This window comes from Dreissena polymorpha, chromosome 12 (assembly GCF_020536995.1).
Source record: "Dreissena polymorpha isolate Duluth1 chromosome 12, UMN_Dpol_1.0, whole genome shotgun sequence".
In the NCBI taxonomy this organism is placed as follows: domain Eukaryota; kingdom Metazoa; phylum Mollusca; class Bivalvia; order Myida; family Dreissenidae; genus Dreissena; species Dreissena polymorpha.
Window position 1 is genome coordinate 30,174,734 of NC_068366.1, and position 17,986 is coordinate 30,192,719.

A 17,986-nucleotide genomic window follows, 5' to 3' on the forward strand; every position below is an offset into this window, starting at 1 on the left:
TCAGTTCAAGTTCTCATTATACACAATCCTGCTACACACACCACTCAAATTGTGAAATTCTTCCACGAATTTTCCCCATGCCACGACACATTGATGCATCGAAATCGGTAATTTAACATTTAAACATTTAAACATCAATACACAGAAGCAACTTACCATGGTATGGAGAACTTGGAATTGGGAATACAGGAGGCTACTTTGGCTTTGAGAAATCTGGAATTCTGCACAGGATGGGCACGCTGTGTTTAAAAAATAAAATAAATAAACATAAAACATAATTCAAATAAAATCACAAGAACTTCGATGCGATCTTTAATTTCCAGTAATCTGTTTAAAAGTCGAGTGAAATGCATTCGACCTTTTTAAAGGTACGTTTGATGGTGTTTAAACCGTTATGATGACAACCGCCCATATAGAGGATACGACTAAAGTACCGATTACAAACCTTTTATCCTATATAGGATTTAAAAATGTTGACACATTTCTAGCACACACGGCACACATTATGACGTAAACAGAGTTAACGTAAGGATGTTGAGTGCCGTTGATCCTGTTGAGCAACCAACGAATGCTATTTCCCTAATCATTCAAAGGCGGTTTATTCAATCGTATTTATATCATGTGCTTTCGCCCCTTTTGTCTTATTGTATGGCGATCGGTTACTTGTCGAGAATCTTAAGGGAATTCAAATGATTCCCTGCTCATGCAATGGGAGATTCCTTAAGTTATATAATACGTAGGACAGTGAACACACCGTGTTTGTACACTAATACACATACATCTTAAAGACGACGGGGGACTTCTGCAACCGTCGATAGACCCGCCCGTGTTTGTGACGATTTTCAATTCGCTAATTGCAATCTGAAACGAAAGATTGTATAAATTAAGCATTCTAATCGTTGAATATTTGGTATCAGATTTAAGCTTAAATCAAGCAGTGTTATAAATTTAAATCTTTATTTCATGCAAGTAATCTTAAGAACGCTTGTAATGTGTATGGCGTCAACGTCAAAAATGTCCACGAGATACATACACATTTGTAAACATGAGTATGGCGTCAACGTCAAGATTGTCCACGCTATACATACCTATTTGTAAACATGTTTAATGGGGTCAACGTAAAGATTGTCCACGATATTCATACACATTAGTAAACATGAGTATGGCGCCAACGTCTAAGATTGTCCACGATAAACATACACATTTGCAAACATGTGTATGGCGTCAACGTCAAGATTGTCCACGATATACATACACATTTGTAAACATGAGTATGGCGTCAACGTCAAGATTGTCCACGATATTCATACACATTAGGTAAACATGAGTATGGCGCCAACGTCAAGATTGTCCACGATAAACATACACATTTGCAAACATGTGTATGGCGTCAACGTAAAGATTGTCCACGATATTCATACACATTAGTAAACATGAGTATGGCGTCAACGTCAAGATTGTCCACGATATACATACACATTTGCAAACATGTGTATGGCGTCAACGTCAAGATTGTCCACGATATACATACACATTTGTAAACATGAATATGGGGTCAACGTCAAGATTGTCCACGATATACATACACATTGGTTAACATGTGTATGGCGTCAATGTCAAGATTGGCAACGATATACATACAATTTTGAAAACATGTTTATGGCGTCACCGTCAAGATTGTTAACGATCACATACACATTTGTAAACATGTGTATGGAGTCAACGTCAAGATTGTCCACGATATACATACACATTTTTAAACATGAATATGGCGTCAACGTCAAGATTGTCCACGATATACATACACATTAGTAAACATGAGTATGGCGTCAACGTCAAGATTGTCCACGATATACATACACATTTGTAAACATGGGTATGGCGTCAACGTCAAGATTGTCCACGATATACATACACATTTGTAAACATGTGAATGGCGTCAACGTCAAGATTGTCCACGATATACATACACATTGGAAAACATGTGTATGGCGTAAATGTTAAGATTGTCCACGATCACATATACATTTGTAAACATGTGTATGGCCATACACATTGGAAAACATGTGTATGGCGTCATCGTAAAGATTGTCCACGATATACATACACATTTGTAAACATGTGTATGGAGTCAACGTCAAGATTGTCCACGATATACATACACATTAGTAAACATGAATATGGCGTCAACGTCAACATTGTCCACGATATACATACACATTTGTAAACATGGGTATGGCGTCAACGTCAAGATTGTCCACGATATACATACACATTTGTAAACATGAGTATGGCGTCAACGTCAAGATTGTCCACGATATACATACACATTTGTACTCATGAATATGGCGTCAACGACAAGATTGTCCACGATATACATACACATTAGTAAACATGAGTATGGCGTCAACGTCAAGATTGTCCACGATATACATACACATTTGTAAACATGGGGATGGCGTCAACGTCAAGATTGTCCACGATATACATACACATTTGTAAACATGAGTATGGCGTCAACGTCAAGATTGTCCACGATATACATACACATTGGAAAACATGTGTATGGCGTTAATGTCAAGATTGTCCACGATCACATATACATTTGTAAACAAGTGTATGGCCATACACATTGGAAAACATGTGTATGGCGTCATCGTCAAGATCGTCCACAATATACATACACATTCGTTAACATGTGTATGGCGTCAACGTTAAGATTGTCCACGATATACATACACATTTGTTAACAAATTAAACTTTAAAACACGAACACGTGTCCGGATAAAACCAACGATGACTTTAGCAGTTGGTCATTCGAGTTAACATGAAATACACGTAAATGGGTAATAAATCAAATGATCATTTCTGACCGGTTTGGTTTTCAAGGGCATACAATTTCTTCAAAAATAAAACATCAATGACAATCGCACTGAATGTAGAATATCTGACAAACGATATTGTGTGTATGTTTTGAGTAGTTTTCAGCATAAGTACAGGGTATTCTTATCAACAATCATAAGTGAGTTAAAGTAAATCAATGTTGATTTATTGCGCACTTTGATAGGTTGAAGCTTACAATTAATACTGGGTGGACATTTAAAAGACGCTCGTTTCATTTGCTCATCACATTTCTATACCACCGATTGCTATTTGTTTTTTGGGCATCAGCAGTTATTGAAAAACTCTAAATCGCATCTCGGCAAACAAACGAATGCAAGAATTTACAAACATTTCATCCCGATGATTTCGAAATTAACCAGGTAATAGCAGGAAGCGCACAGCAGTTTGAGATAAAGATACTTGCAAAATGAAGCAGAAATGGGGAATCAATAAAAAAGCTGATTCATGTTTTTCACTTCAGCAAATTTATTTTATGTCTATAACATAGACCCAGTGAACCCGTGCCCTTATTGAGAATTTAGTCCACAGGCTTTTGTATAAGCAGGCATAAGCTTAAAGCAAGATGAGGAATGCAGTAATTACCGTTTCTCATTTCTCATTTCCTTCAAGAATGAATTGAGAATCGTGCACCTGTCAAAGGTTAAAATAAATTCTCACCAACAGTTTCTGAAAATGCCGTTAATGTCAATTGTTTAAACGTAAATCGTTTGTCATTCACTTGAACTTCTTCTCTTCGAAGCCAGAACCAATATGATTGAACGGAATTTCAAAACCGAACTCTTACATTTCATTTTCGCTCTAATTAAAGAACATGAAAGTTCCATTTGGTTACCTTCGATTCACTTAACAGCTGGTGGCAGTAGATTGCAAGCATACAAGCGATAATTACAATCAAACTAAAGTTAATATTTAACCCATTTATGCCTAGTGGACTCTCACATCCTTCTAAATTGGATCAATTTATTTCCAAAGTTAGGGATGTCTAGTATATTTATTTCTATATTTAGAATATTTCTTACAGAAATTCCTTTAAGCAAACAGCGCAGACCCTGATGCGGTGTCTCATCTGGGTCTACGCTGTTTGCCAAGGTCCTTTTTTAGACGCTAGGCATAAATGGGTTAGGAGGAAACGAGTTGAAAGCATGAATGAATTGCAAAAAACAAAAAAAACATGTTTTCAACACAGATGAAAACAGCAGCGATGTGCCTGATATTGATTGACGGTTATTTGTATATTTAATCGCAGTTATAAATGGTCACATTAATGAAACTGACTGTTGTTTAAGTTTATAACAACAGAGAAGTAGTTACTAATATTTCTATGTCAGTTGTATTTTTTGCTCAATATAACATACAACTTGGCTTCGTTAACCCATTTATGCCTAGCGTCTAGAAATAAGGCCTTGGCAAACAGCGTAGACCCAGATGAGACAGGGTCTGCGCTGTTTGCTGAAAGGATTTTCTGTACGAAATATTCTAAATATAGAAATAAATATACTAGACATCCCTAATTTTGGAAATAAATTGATCCAATTTAGAAGGATGGGAGAGTCCACTAGGCATAATTGGGTTAAAGAAGCATCGTTTCTATTACTAAGCAACGTTTAAATGTGACATTTATTCTGTACTTGTTTTCTTATAGTTACATGACTGTTTACTAATGAATTGCTGTATTTTTCATCTAAGGTCAGTTACAATTGCTGTTTATTGAAAGTATTTTAATTTAAGTTATTTTGTTTACTATTAGTAACTAAAATTACACATTACACTTAAATAAGAACCAAATAACCTTGCTTAAGTGAAATTACACATTAAAATTTCTATTTAGGGGTACGACCAAACAAGTGCAGGCATAACCTATTTTTGGAATCGAAAAATATATCCAATAAGCACAAACACATTACTATTTAAACTGACCTTGTTCGATGAACGAAGGAAGGAATTTCTACGTTTATATGACTTTATGTACGTATGAAATGACCCTGATGAGCTATTTATAAATATAGTTTTTTACTTTTTACTTTATAAATTTAACTTTTAATTTAACCCTGAACGAATGATGACAAATCTAGGCTTATATAAATATGAATTTTTAGCGTTCCAATAAATCGTAATTATTAAACTTAGTTCCCGGTCGGAGACATATGCCCCCCCCCCCCCAAACAGAGCTTTGAACTAGTGACTCCAATTTCTATAGGGGTCATGTACTGTCCAAGGCCAATTCACATTTGACGTATCAAGCCAACTGGTAAATTCGTTGACCAGTTATTGATCGGAAACAATTCTCACACTTATTTTGACAGTGACCTTGACCTTTGACCTGGTGACCCCAATTTCAATAGGGGTCATCAAATGTCCAAAGCTTATGTACACAAGAAGTATCAAGCCAATCTGTCGATTAGTTAATGATCGGAAACGAACTGGTCTACCGCCAGACAGACAGACCGACCGACATCCAGCAAAACAATATATCCCCTCTTCTTCAAAGGGGAGGCATAAAAAGCAAAATGTAGGTTATGACTTTTTGACCCTTTATGTACAGGAAAGACACGCCAATTATGCAAATATCAGCATTACGCAACTTCGTGTTCTACAAGACAATATGGCGAAACGTGAGTTTAATTTTGATTTTGGGTTTGCATTTGGTAAATGAATGTTTATACTTATTGGTCAGCAATTTTAAATGAACAAATAGGGGTAAATATGAATTTGCAGCTTTTAAAGCTTCCGATATTATTTCATGTCCAAACGATACTACATGGAAATACATAACATTTACCGATATAATATCATACTGATCCGTGAATACCGACCTCATTGAGATAGGAGTTAGTTTGGGGATGCGTGAAACACGACAAGAGGGATTGCAAATGGCTAAATCCGTTCAATATACCACTGTGGTCATACAATTGCCATTTTAACCCATTTATGCCTAGTGGACTCTCCCATCCTTCTACATTGGATCAATTTATTTCTAAGATAAGGGTTGTCTAGTATATCTATTTCTATATTTAGAATATTTCTTACAGAAATTCCTTTAAGCAAACAGCGCAGACTCTGATGAGACGCCGCATCATGTGGCGTCTCATCTGGGTCTACGTTGTTTGCCAAGGCCTTTTTTCTACACGCTAGGCATAAATGGGTTAAATACCACACGTATTTTGTGTAAGTTTCTCAAAGCTAAAATACTCTTGAAACAATTAATTATGTATATATATATATATATATATATATATATATAGAAAGTTAATGTTCTCCGGCGACACTTAATTAACGAAATGTAACAGGAGTTTTTTAATTATATTATATATAGAAAGTTAATGTTCTCCGGAGACACTTAATTAACGAAAACGTAAGAGGAATTCTTATTCGTTCAAGAGTAATGATTATTCAGAATTAATATACCGTTTCAAAAATAAATGACCCATTTTGCACAAAATTGTACAACTACTCACGAAGGAAAAGCTGTTACCAAGAGTAAGTAGGAAACAATCAATTAGTAGTAATTAAGAAGTAGTATGTGTTAACAATATATCTTTAATGATTGAGTGTTTACTTAATTGGGGCAATTCAGCCGTACCTTTAAATCAAAATGTATGCTTCATTCAAATGCTTAAAAATTAACATACATATACACTTTTAAGCATGCCAATGCTACGAATGTAGCATCTAAAACATGTTAAATTGCTCATTCAACATGTGTGTCCGTGTACGTTGTTTTTATCGTTATATGTTTGAATAAGAGAGGTTACATGACCACTTCCCTGAAATTTGGACCTTTCAAAAAGTCTATCATCTATATCATTATTGAACAGATGCTGTGGTTCATAATGGCATAACACACACCAAGCGAGGCAATGCAGATGCATTTAATATTGTTGGGAACCGAGCTTCGTTTTCGAAAGAAGCTCATGTGTTAAAATAATCATATCTAGTGAAAAACATCAATCTGTCTTAATAAATCATTTCTACGTGGGTAACTTTAGCAATGACAGTAGAGGCTTAAAGCTAAGTTATTATGTTCTAGACTTTTAGCACAGTAATGGTCTCCAATAAATGAAAAAAATCTTATACAGATTTTTCAGTATGTAGACATTTGAAAAATTAAACAGCGCAAGGCACGATCAATTAAACGGCGGATTAGGTATATATGAATAGCCTTATTAAAAATCATAAAAAAAATGCTTAATACAAGTTAACGGATGATTGTCTTTAGCACGAAAACTTATACGTAGCAACATATGTTCCTTGTTGCTAATCGCATTGTTACTGTAACTGATAAGGTAATACGAAAATAAACATAATATACATTTCTATTTTGAAACAATTTTCGTTGTGATTAAGACTCCTGAAATTGTTTCTTTAAGTAAACGTATTATAAATATAAATAAATAAATACTATATAATATATAACTAATGGCGTCGATCCTTAACAAATGAAATGCATACTCCAATAGAGTTCGCTGGATGTATTTTAACGGAATTAAATATGTGTTTGTTGTTGTTAGAAATAATATATTTTCTTATCAACACTATTAATTCATTACTAACATCATCTCTTAATGTTTCCAATGCCGGACCCTTTTCGTAATTAACCCATTTATGCATAGCGTCTAGAAAAAAGGCGTCTCATCAGGGTCTGCGCTGTTTGCTTAAAGGAATTTCTGTAAGAAATATTCTAAATATAGAAATAAATATATAAGACATCCCTAATTTTGGAAATAACTTGATCCCATTTAGAAGGATGGGAGAGTCCACTAGGCATAAATGGGTTAATTACTTACTCAATACTTACTCTGAAATGGTCAGACCAGTCTCTGCTGCCTAGGGCCAGCCTTGCCTCGCTGTCAGCTAAATGTTTCAAGTCTAGAGGTAAAATAACACGCTCATACAGTTTGCTACAATTGAGTCTCAGAGTCACATGAGTGTCTGTGAATGTTAATGCCAGGCTGTGCCAATGGTTGTCTCCTAGTCTATATGGGAATGTTGCTACGTGACCCTGGTTACTATGAAGGTAGTGAAGACGAATCTCGTCTCTAGGGCCACTGATCTCCACGTCGAGGTACCTGGAACGGACAATGAAAATGTTATAAATTCCTGCCATTCACACTTGGAACATAAGCTTAATTATAGATTCAAACACATTTGACCGTTTACCTTTTTGTGAAGAGTTTTAACAATTTAATAATTGGTTATGAGCATTTTCAGAACATACGAGATAGTACGAAGTAAAACTTTCCTAGTATGAATGTGCAGTAAATACGCAGCAAAGTTCAAACCATTCACATAAGACATATTTAACCATACATATTAAAATCAAATTATCATTAAACAGTTTTATTATTCGGTTTAATTTAACGCATGTGACATAACAAAAACTAAGTGGACGGAATCATAATTATATGCATTATTTAAAATGTTAAAACGCCGTTACACACGTTCTTGGTTACTTAGAATGCAACATAATAGTTTACACTTCATACACTACAGATAGGGTTAAGCGATGACATACATTTTTAGAATGTGTACATAAAAGAACATTAGCAAAAATGCATTGAATGTCAGGTTATTTTAGCACGATTTGAACCGTTGCAAACATTACATCAACTATAATCAGAAATCTGTCTGAATGGTCTCTTTGAAATTATGACATAAAATGTCACCATACGTGTACCTGATTTGACCATTTGCAAAAGTTATGATACTCCCGGAATCGCCAGCCTCCTGTCTGACGGTTGCCAGGATAGTGACGTCATTGCTGCTTCGGAACAACATCAAGGCGTCGCGTAGTGCTCTACTTGTGAGATCAAAATTTATGGTTGAATCTGTAATGGGGATAGGAAGCGCGCTAAAATATTGTAGGCAAAACTCTTAAATGTTATTGAAATTCAACGTGCACACGTCTACAACCGATAAATTGAACCTAGATTATCTGCAAACTTAACGACGGCTTTATATTTTGCATCTTTTGGCTGCACGTAAAGAAAACAATTACAAATATTATATATGATATTAAAGCCAGGTGTATTAATTTTGTGTACTGATTTAATGTTTATTCGGATATTTAAATAACGCTTCCGTGTTTGAAAGTAAGCCTTGATAAAGTATTACTTGTGTAAATTATTGTGTAATAAAGAGTAGAATTTGTATCAAACTTGTAAATCTCAAACAAATTGTAATTACATTTTATACCTATTACAAATTACCAAAGCCAGGTATTGTGTACGCTTTATTTCTAAGCGGCAAGCACACGTATATAAACCAAATGCAACGAAAGCCAGTGAACAAGTTCGCGCACTAGGCCAAACGTCTATCCGGCTGTTTTACTGTTGCCAGTATTTCACCAATAATTACCTTATCATTGGATCAAATATACAAATTTATGTTTTCAAACAAATTATTTGCTATGAAACGAACAGCCCTACGGACCACCGTTTAGTTATATCAAGTGTTATTCTTGTGCGATGCCTGTTTTGTTTCAGACGCAATTTTCCACTGATACGAAGACTAGGAGAGTTCTTTGATTTTTACATGAATGAGATAACTATCCGGGGCGGTAGACCGTACCCAGACTGAATACATACCTCGCAGAACAAAGATATTATCAGGCAATATCGCAGAAACCACTTGTTGGTTTAATATTTACTGACACACGCACGAACACCTAACGACCGTCTATCAGCGAAATATCATTAGTTGTGATTATTTATTTTTAACCAGTCTCGCTTCTTTAGGGTCATGGAAATATGTTTGATGTAGAAATAATTAAAAATATGTAGTGCTCACTTTGGCATACGTCAGAGCACATACACGTTTGAATTTCTTTGATATGTATGCAGACAATTATTCGGAGGTATATAGCATTTGGAAAGTTTTGAAAGAAAGCCATGTGAATATCGTCACATATAGCTTTTTAATATAACAATCCGATGAATGTTATAATATATCTTTCGCTTGGATGTGTGCATTGTAACATGTTTTATTTTTCGATTAATTTAACAGTCCGTTGAAATTAGAAATCAATCACAATCTACGTGACTACTTGGTTTTGAATACGTTGGACTAAAATACATAGACTTCACTCAATGTGCTCCAAACATACTGACCTTTCAAACAATGTCAGAAAACTTAATTTTACCTGAATAGGAAAAAATGCTTAAACCATTGACGCTGACATTAATTATTTCTATCAATAATAAGTATGTTCTACCACTGTACAACTGCATGTTCAGTATGTTCTACCATTGTACAACTGCATGTTCAGTATGATCTACCACTGTACAACTGCATGTTCGTTCTAGGGGTCCAATGACCGTTTGATCATTTTGATGCATATTACAACTTTGACGACTAGGGACACAGTCAACGCAATAATATTATTGTCCTTATTTTTCATAATAAGGGAGTGTATTTAGAATGCGTTTTCGTTCAGTTTTATTAGACCTCAATACCAAGAAACAATTCGAAAGGAAGCATGTGACAAATATTCGGTACAGTGAGGTACGCAACGCGAAAGTGCATGTATACCCTTTATGAACAGTGTAAACAATGACATACGGACCCTGAAGGAATAGGGCTGTCTGTGATGCGTCTGGGCCTGGAACTACTGTGAAGCCTTTCTCTGTGCGATTGATGCTTTCAAGAAGATCAAGAACAACTGTAGATGATGTACCGAAACTTAATCCTGTAACACACAATTGTAGTGTAATGTAGATTGTACATGAACTAAAGCCTGTAACACACAAATGTAAATAGTGTGATGTTGATTGTAAATGAACAAAATCATGTAACACACAAATGTAAAACCTGAAATGTATATTGTACATGAACTAAAGCCTGTAACTCACATATGCAAACAGTGTAATGTAGATTGTACATGAACTAAATCATGTAACACACACATGTAAACAGTTTAATGCATATTTTACATGAACTAAATCCTGTAACACACAACTGGACACAGTTTAATGTACATTGTACATGAACTAAATCCTGTAACACACACATGTAAACCGTGAAAAGTTGATTTTACATGAACTATATATTGTAACACACAAATGCAAACAGTGTAATGTAGATTGTACATGAACTAAATCCTGTAACACACAAATGTAAACATTGAAATGTAGATTGTACATTAACTAAATCCTATAACACACAAAGGTAGACAGTTTAATGTAAATTGTACTTGAACTAAATCCTAGAACACACAAAGGCAGAAAGTTAAATGCAGATTGTATATGAACTTTATCCTTAAACAAAAGCATGATGATTATGTACATAAACTTATTTCTGAAATACACACAAAGAAGTAATGTAAGATAGATGATGTACGGATAGACGATCATAAAACATACACAAATAAGCAATGAAATGACGATAAATTATAACACACATATTATTATTGTTGAATGTAAATCGTGTACCGAAACTGTATCATGAAGCACAAACAAACTGTAAAACAGTATAATGTACACGATGTAACGAAATTAGTTACACACAAAATGGTGCAGCTTCAAATCGCAGTTTCAGTGATATATTTTATTGCTCTTGAAGTCTATGGCGACTATGATAATGTTAATAATAACAAGAAGAATACGTTCTCAAATTAAAACAAGAGGGCCATCAGGCCTGAGGCGCTCACCTGAAAGCCAAAGGAACTAGACTATTCTGAAAAAAAGCTCATATGACCCAGCTTCGATCTCTGGCAAAATTTCATTGGGACAAATGTTCTGACCAAGTTTCATGAAGATTGGCCAATAAATGTGGCTAATATAGTGTCAACAAGTTTTCACTAAAGCAATATAAAGACAACTGCCCTCACCCCCACTGGCGGCCATGTTTTTCAACGAACCATAACCATTTTCAAACTCACTCGAGCTATTGATATAACAAATGTTCTGATCAAGTTTCATAAAGATTGGATAATAAATGTGACTTCTAGAGTGTTAACAAGGTTTTGTAGTGAATAGCCATTTAAGGAAAAATGCCACGCCCCCTTGCGGCCATATTTTTTAACGGATCTTAACCACTTTTAAACTTAGCCCAGATATTATTAGTTCAAATATTCTGACCAAGTTTCATGAGCAATGGACCACAAATGTGACTTCTAGAGTGTTAACAAGGTTTTTCCATACAGTAAAGACATATAAGGAAAACTGCCCCGCCACATGGCGGCCATGTTTTTCATTCAACTGGAACCATTTTCGAACTCGTCCAAGATATTATTGGGACACATGTCTTGACCAAGTTTCATGAAGATTGGACTAAATATGTGACTTCTAGAGTGTTAACAAGGTTTTACTATAGCCATATAAGGAAAACTGCCATGCCCCCTGGCGGCCATGATTTTCAACCAACCGGAACCATTTTCGAACTCGTCCAAGATATTATTGGGACACATGTTCTGACAAAGTAGTTTCATGAAGAGTGGACTAAAAATGTGACTTCTAGAGTATTAACAAGGTTTTACAATAGCCATATAAGGAAAACTGCCACGCCCCCTGGCGGCCATGTTTTTCAACCAACCGGAACCATTTTCGAACTCGTCCAAGATATTATTGGGACACATGTTCTGACAAAGTTTCATGAAGATTGGACTAAAAATGTGACTTCTAGAGTGTTAACAAGGTTTTACTAAAGCCGTATGAGGAAAACTGCCACGCCCCCTGGCAGCCATGTTTTTCAACCAACCGGAACCATTTTCAAACTCGTCCAAGATATTATTGGGACACATGTTCTGACAAAGTTTCATGAAGATTGGACTAAAAATGTGACTTCTAGAGTGTTAACAGGTTTTACTCAAGCCATATAAGAAAAATTGCCACGCCCCCTGGCAGCCATGTTTTTCAACCAACCGGAACCATTTTCGAATACGTCCAAGATATTATTGAGATATTATTGAGACACATGCTCTAACCAAGTTTCATGAAGATTGAACAACAAATGTGACCTTTAGAGTGTTAACAAGGTAAATGTTGAAGACGCACGACGCACGACGGACAAAAGGCGATCACAATAGCTCACCATGAGCACGTTGTGCTCAGGTGAGCTAAAAATGTACACGGTATTTAAACACTCTATGTTTTATGTTTTAAACAGTATTATGTACACGATGAAACGAAATTAGTTACACACATAATGGTGCATCTGCAAATCGCAGTTTCAGTGATATATATTTTTGCTCATGAAGTCTATAGTGACTATGATAATGTTAATAATAACAAGACGAATACGTTCACAAATTTAAAAAAAATGTACACGGTAATTAAACACTCTGACGGATACATGACGGTTTTAAACGAACCTTTCTACTAAACCCGTTATTCTAATTAATATGTCGATCGAATTTATACGGCCTTATCCTTTTTTCTAATGATATGAAGTTCAAATACTTTGACTGATCAACAAGTCAAAAATTAGCAAAAAGCATAGAAAACTAAGAAATGAATATGTTTTTATGGTCTAAGAAATCAAGAATATGTGAATTGGGCTATACCATAATTGTCCTTGTTATTTGTGTTTGTTCTTGGTATATATAATATAAACTAAATAAAGTCGATTTGTTATAAATAGTTATACATATTTACACAAAATAAAAATAAAACAATATCAGAAGCAAGACATTACCCGCCATTTAGTTAAGGCAATAAACACCAGGGGTCCGTCTTATCAAAGATCGTACGACAATGTTAACTTACGATTAATTTTGTAATTTTAAAATATAAGTGATTATGATTTGTATGTTTTAAATATAAATGATATTTGACAACTAATTTGAAAATGAATGGAAATTTTCAACAAAAGAAATTATAATTGTGACGGTTACGTATTTATGGCGCTTCGAAAATTGCATCGGTGAGAATGTCGTACGATCTTTGATAAGACGGGCCACAGGCCGGACCAATTTGCTTTGAAATCGGACGTCCAAAACAGTCGAAAAGATTGCCGTTTGTTTGTTAATACAAACATTGTCCTAAACCGCAAGTTTGCGTGAGACACATATATATTATATACGGTTTCCTTTGAAAAGAACACTATGTGTATACACGGATGAAAATACCACACAAGCTACTATGCAAATCAGCAATAATACATGCACGTCAGGCGTTATTATCTTATAGAAGTCTGAATATCTTCCGTGGAATGTTATAGCTTCGAAACACGCGTAAATCGCGCACTGCAGACATCATAAACAATGGCATTAGAACAGAACGTCTGTCGAGCTTCCGAAAAAACGTTGCCTCCCACAATGTTGATCCATCAAATATTGGCCCGCAGCGAAAAAATTAACAACTGCTAAGACAGGTAATATATTCTATACTTACCCAGACTAATTACTGTGATAACAGTTTTTGTACCAGACATGTTTTGTTATGCATCTTAATATGAGCGTTATTTTTTGTTAGATTTGATAAAGAGACTAATGCGCTTATATTGCGGGTGCAAACTAGAGCTGCGTATGCTTTTTGCAATTTTTTTTTTGTATTCTGTGTAAATACACGTTGTATACGTGGGCCTATTTATGGTATTAGATTGCTAGAAATGTTTTCGCAACAGTGCCCTGCCTGCTAACTAGTTTGACAAATTTGTTTGCTTACTAAGAGAGGAGGGTGATTGAACTTTGATCAAGTTCAATGCCCGTGTGTTGTTTTGTCTTTTTTATGGTTCAATTTCGTCCACAAATTATTTTTGTATAGATTATACAGAATATGACAGAATAAAGTAAAGCCATACACAAAGTATCAATTCCTATCATCCAAAAAAGATTCTTTTTTTGCATTTATACTGCTAATTTCTTCCAAATCCAATTTAATCACTGTGGACATACACTTTTGATAATGTTTACAATGTATGCTTGGCACGTTGTTCTCTTATGTGGATTCTAAATAAACCTCAAAGAAGAGTTTCGCCCTTGTTCGCCTAATAGGAAACTTTGGAATCCAAGTTGTGAAATAGAGTTGGTTTAAGGTTGTTGTGGCTATCATCGACAACCGTTCGGAATGCACTGAAACAAATCGATATTTTCTCGAAATCTTCGGAAATCCTTCGGCAAATATTCTTGGTTTTTATGTTTTATCAATTCGATCGGGTCCTGCTGGATGCAAAATGATAACAGAATGTTCGAAGTTTAACCCATTTATGCCTAGCGTCTTGAAAAAAGGCCTTGGCAAACAGCGTAGACCCAAATGAGACGCCGCATAATGCGGCGTCTCATCAGGGTCTACGCTGTTTGCTTGAAGGAATTTCTGTAAGAAATATTCTAAATATAGAAATAAATATACTAGACATCCCTAATTTTGGAAATAAATTGATCAAATTTAGACGGATGGGAGAGTCCACTAGGCATACATGGGTTAAAGGAATACATTGGAACCTGCCACTGTTGACTCGGCGCTAGGAAAGCGCTGTTCCGCTGTTTTCATTGTTTAATCAACAGTGAGCGGAGCCGAACTCTTGCACTCGTCATCCTCATGGATCTGTCCGCTGTCATAACACAGGCAACATGATTTGCTAAGGATGGATACTAGTTAGAGTCTTGAAGCCGAATCTCTAAATGGCCGAGACACTAGCAACTGTTTCAGGAATATTCTGAACTTTTGCATATTATTCCGAACATCCCTAAACGTCCTAAATTTAACATTTGGCATCCATATTTTTTAGCTCAAAAGCTTTTCTCGATAAAAAACCGAGTGTTACAGACTGTTGCGGAATTGTAAAAAATCAGAGATGGAAACATTTCACATCATCGCGAAAGACAAAGAAACACCGTTATTAGGCCCAATTCGCTATTATGCATAGTAGGCAGGTTATAAAGGCCTTAATTAGTAAATCATGTTGGTTTATATTAATTAAATTAACCCTTTACCACTTAGATTAGTATTTTGACGCATGTGTAGTCCGTCAGAAAGCTAAATTTAATTTAATTCATTTTTTAATAGATTCTTAAGTTTTGAAGGCCTCATTTCCAACCCTTAGATAATGTTGAGCAGCAAACAGCATACAACCTGAACAGAGTGCGAGTTACTCGCAGGCTGTTCTGGTTTTATGCTGGTTGCAAAAGCCATTTTCACTTTGCTTCTGAGTGGGAAGGGTTCAAAACATAATTTTGTATCATTTTAAGACATTTCATTAAAAAAAGACGAAAATCCATCCGTTGTCTACATTTCAAAATATTTGACAATTTTGTATGTTCGTTTTGATACGCCTCTCTACCCACAAGAGCCACCTGTTTCCATCCATTGTTAACCAAACTAAATGCATCATACTGCCAATTTTCGGCTTCACTCAAACAGACATAATCTACAAAATATGCATCTTTGCGTTTTATTGAATCGAACGTGGAGTTTAATGTGCCAGAAATGTGCTCTCATAAATCATATGTAAAGAAAACAACGTGGCGTGTGTCAGGCAGTTGAAAGCAGTGGTTTTACTTTTATGTTTGATATGTCGCTCTTTAACATTTATCTCTTAGATACGTATTTTGACGCATGTGTAGTCCCTTAGAAAGTTGAATTTAAGACCTTTCCTACCAGATTCAAATTTTAAAGGCTTCATTGTCAACTCTTAGATACTGATGAGCAGCAAACAGCATAAAACCTGAACAGACTGCGAGTTACTCGCAGGCTGTTCTGGTTTAAGGCTGTTTGCACAAAGCCATTTTCACTTTGCTTCTGAGTGGGAAAAGGTTAACGTAATATGATCAAAGACCATCACTGTAGCCAACTCAGAAGCCCAATTTCATTAGTGTTTTTGGAAAAGCATAAAATGTATATTGTTTTCACCATAGACATTGACATTACTTCTTCAGCAAAAATTCCCTTTTTTAGTTATCCGAAATACATTTTCATCAAACAAACACTGTGAAATAAATACTCTTATTTTACTAACTTATGTTAAAATCACCAATGCTTTGGCGATGTTTCAAGTTAGAGTCATTTTAACGGTGCATGTTCGCCAATGTGATTTTTCTATGTTATATGATTATAACGGTCAGTGAAAAGAAAGAGTCTTGCGACTCATGTTGATATAATGCACACATCTAAAACACAAAGCGTTCTGAAGATATAATTTTATAATAATCGCCCATAAATTGTCAGTAAATACATACACAATGTTTTACGCTGACACAGAAAATAACGCGAACCACTCGTCCGACGGCTTAACGTTACTAAATATCGTATGTGTCTTGTTCGGAGAAAACTGGGCATAATGCATGTGCGTATAGTGTCGTCCCAGATTAGTCTGTGCAGTCCGCACAGGCTAATCATGGACGACACTTTCCGCTATTATGGTATTTTTCGTTAAAAGGAAGTCCTTTCTTACCCAAAATCTTGTTAAGGCGGAAAGTGTCGTCCCTGATTAGCCTGTGCGGACTGCACAGGCAAATCTGAGACGACACTTTACGAACAAGCATTATGCCCAGTTTTCTCAGAACGCGACTCATATGTTCACAGAATACATGTTTATATATGCTTACCATAAGGCAGTTTTTAGGCAATTGTTCTATTTATATAAAATAAAGTGATGTCTTATATTTGGAACGACATCGTGATAAATGACAAACAGATGCGACATTTAAACGCAAATACAAGAGGTTGCTGCTGCTAAGCAATTGACGTCATGCGAATTTATTTATACTTTTCCTAAGCTTATATAATACGACAAAATCAATATCATAGACTTTACAAAACAAATGTACTTACACAACGACAGAAAATCGGCACAAAAGTTAAAAAGAAAGCTGATATCAGTGTTAGATACATTGTGCAATGTAATTAAATGCATACAGCGTACCGGTATGCACGTGAAATACACATAGTTGCGCATTACTGTTCACTATGTAAAACTGGATTGCTGCATTACTAGAATAGCAATTAAATCCCTAACATATATAGAGAAGATATATGAGCCGTGCTCTGTGAAAAGGGGGTTTAATGCAAGTGCGTAAATTGTCTTCCCAGATTAGCCTGTGCTGCCCGCACACTTTCCTCTTTTATGGTATTTGTCGTTTACTAAAAGTCTCTTCTTAGCAAAAAAAGCAAAAAAAAACAACAAGTTTAGGCGAAAAGTGTCGTCCCTG

The 17,986-nt window shown here is 35.4% G+C and overlaps 1 protein-coding gene across 2 annotated transcripts in view; it reads right to left on the reverse strand.

Annotated features, from left to right (window-relative positions):
* Positions 1-17,986, reverse strand: part of LOC127853665 (protein kinase C-binding protein NELL1-like) — a 73,905-nt gene that overhangs the window by 10,019 nt on the left and 45,900 nt on the right. For both annotated transcript variants that reach the window (XM_052388360.1, XM_052388358.1), the window contains exons 3-7: positions 10,466-10,588; positions 8,579-8,729; positions 7,700-7,970; positions 780-861; positions 157-239 (exon numbers count right to left, since the gene is read on the reverse strand). In XM_052388360.1, coding sequence (XP_052244320.1) covers positions 157-239; positions 780-861; positions 7,700-7,970; positions 8,579-8,729; positions 10,466-10,588 — 710 coding nt within the window. The remainder of the gene's footprint in view (positions 1-156; positions 240-779; positions 862-7,699; positions 7,971-8,578; positions 8,730-10,465; positions 10,589-17,986) is intronic.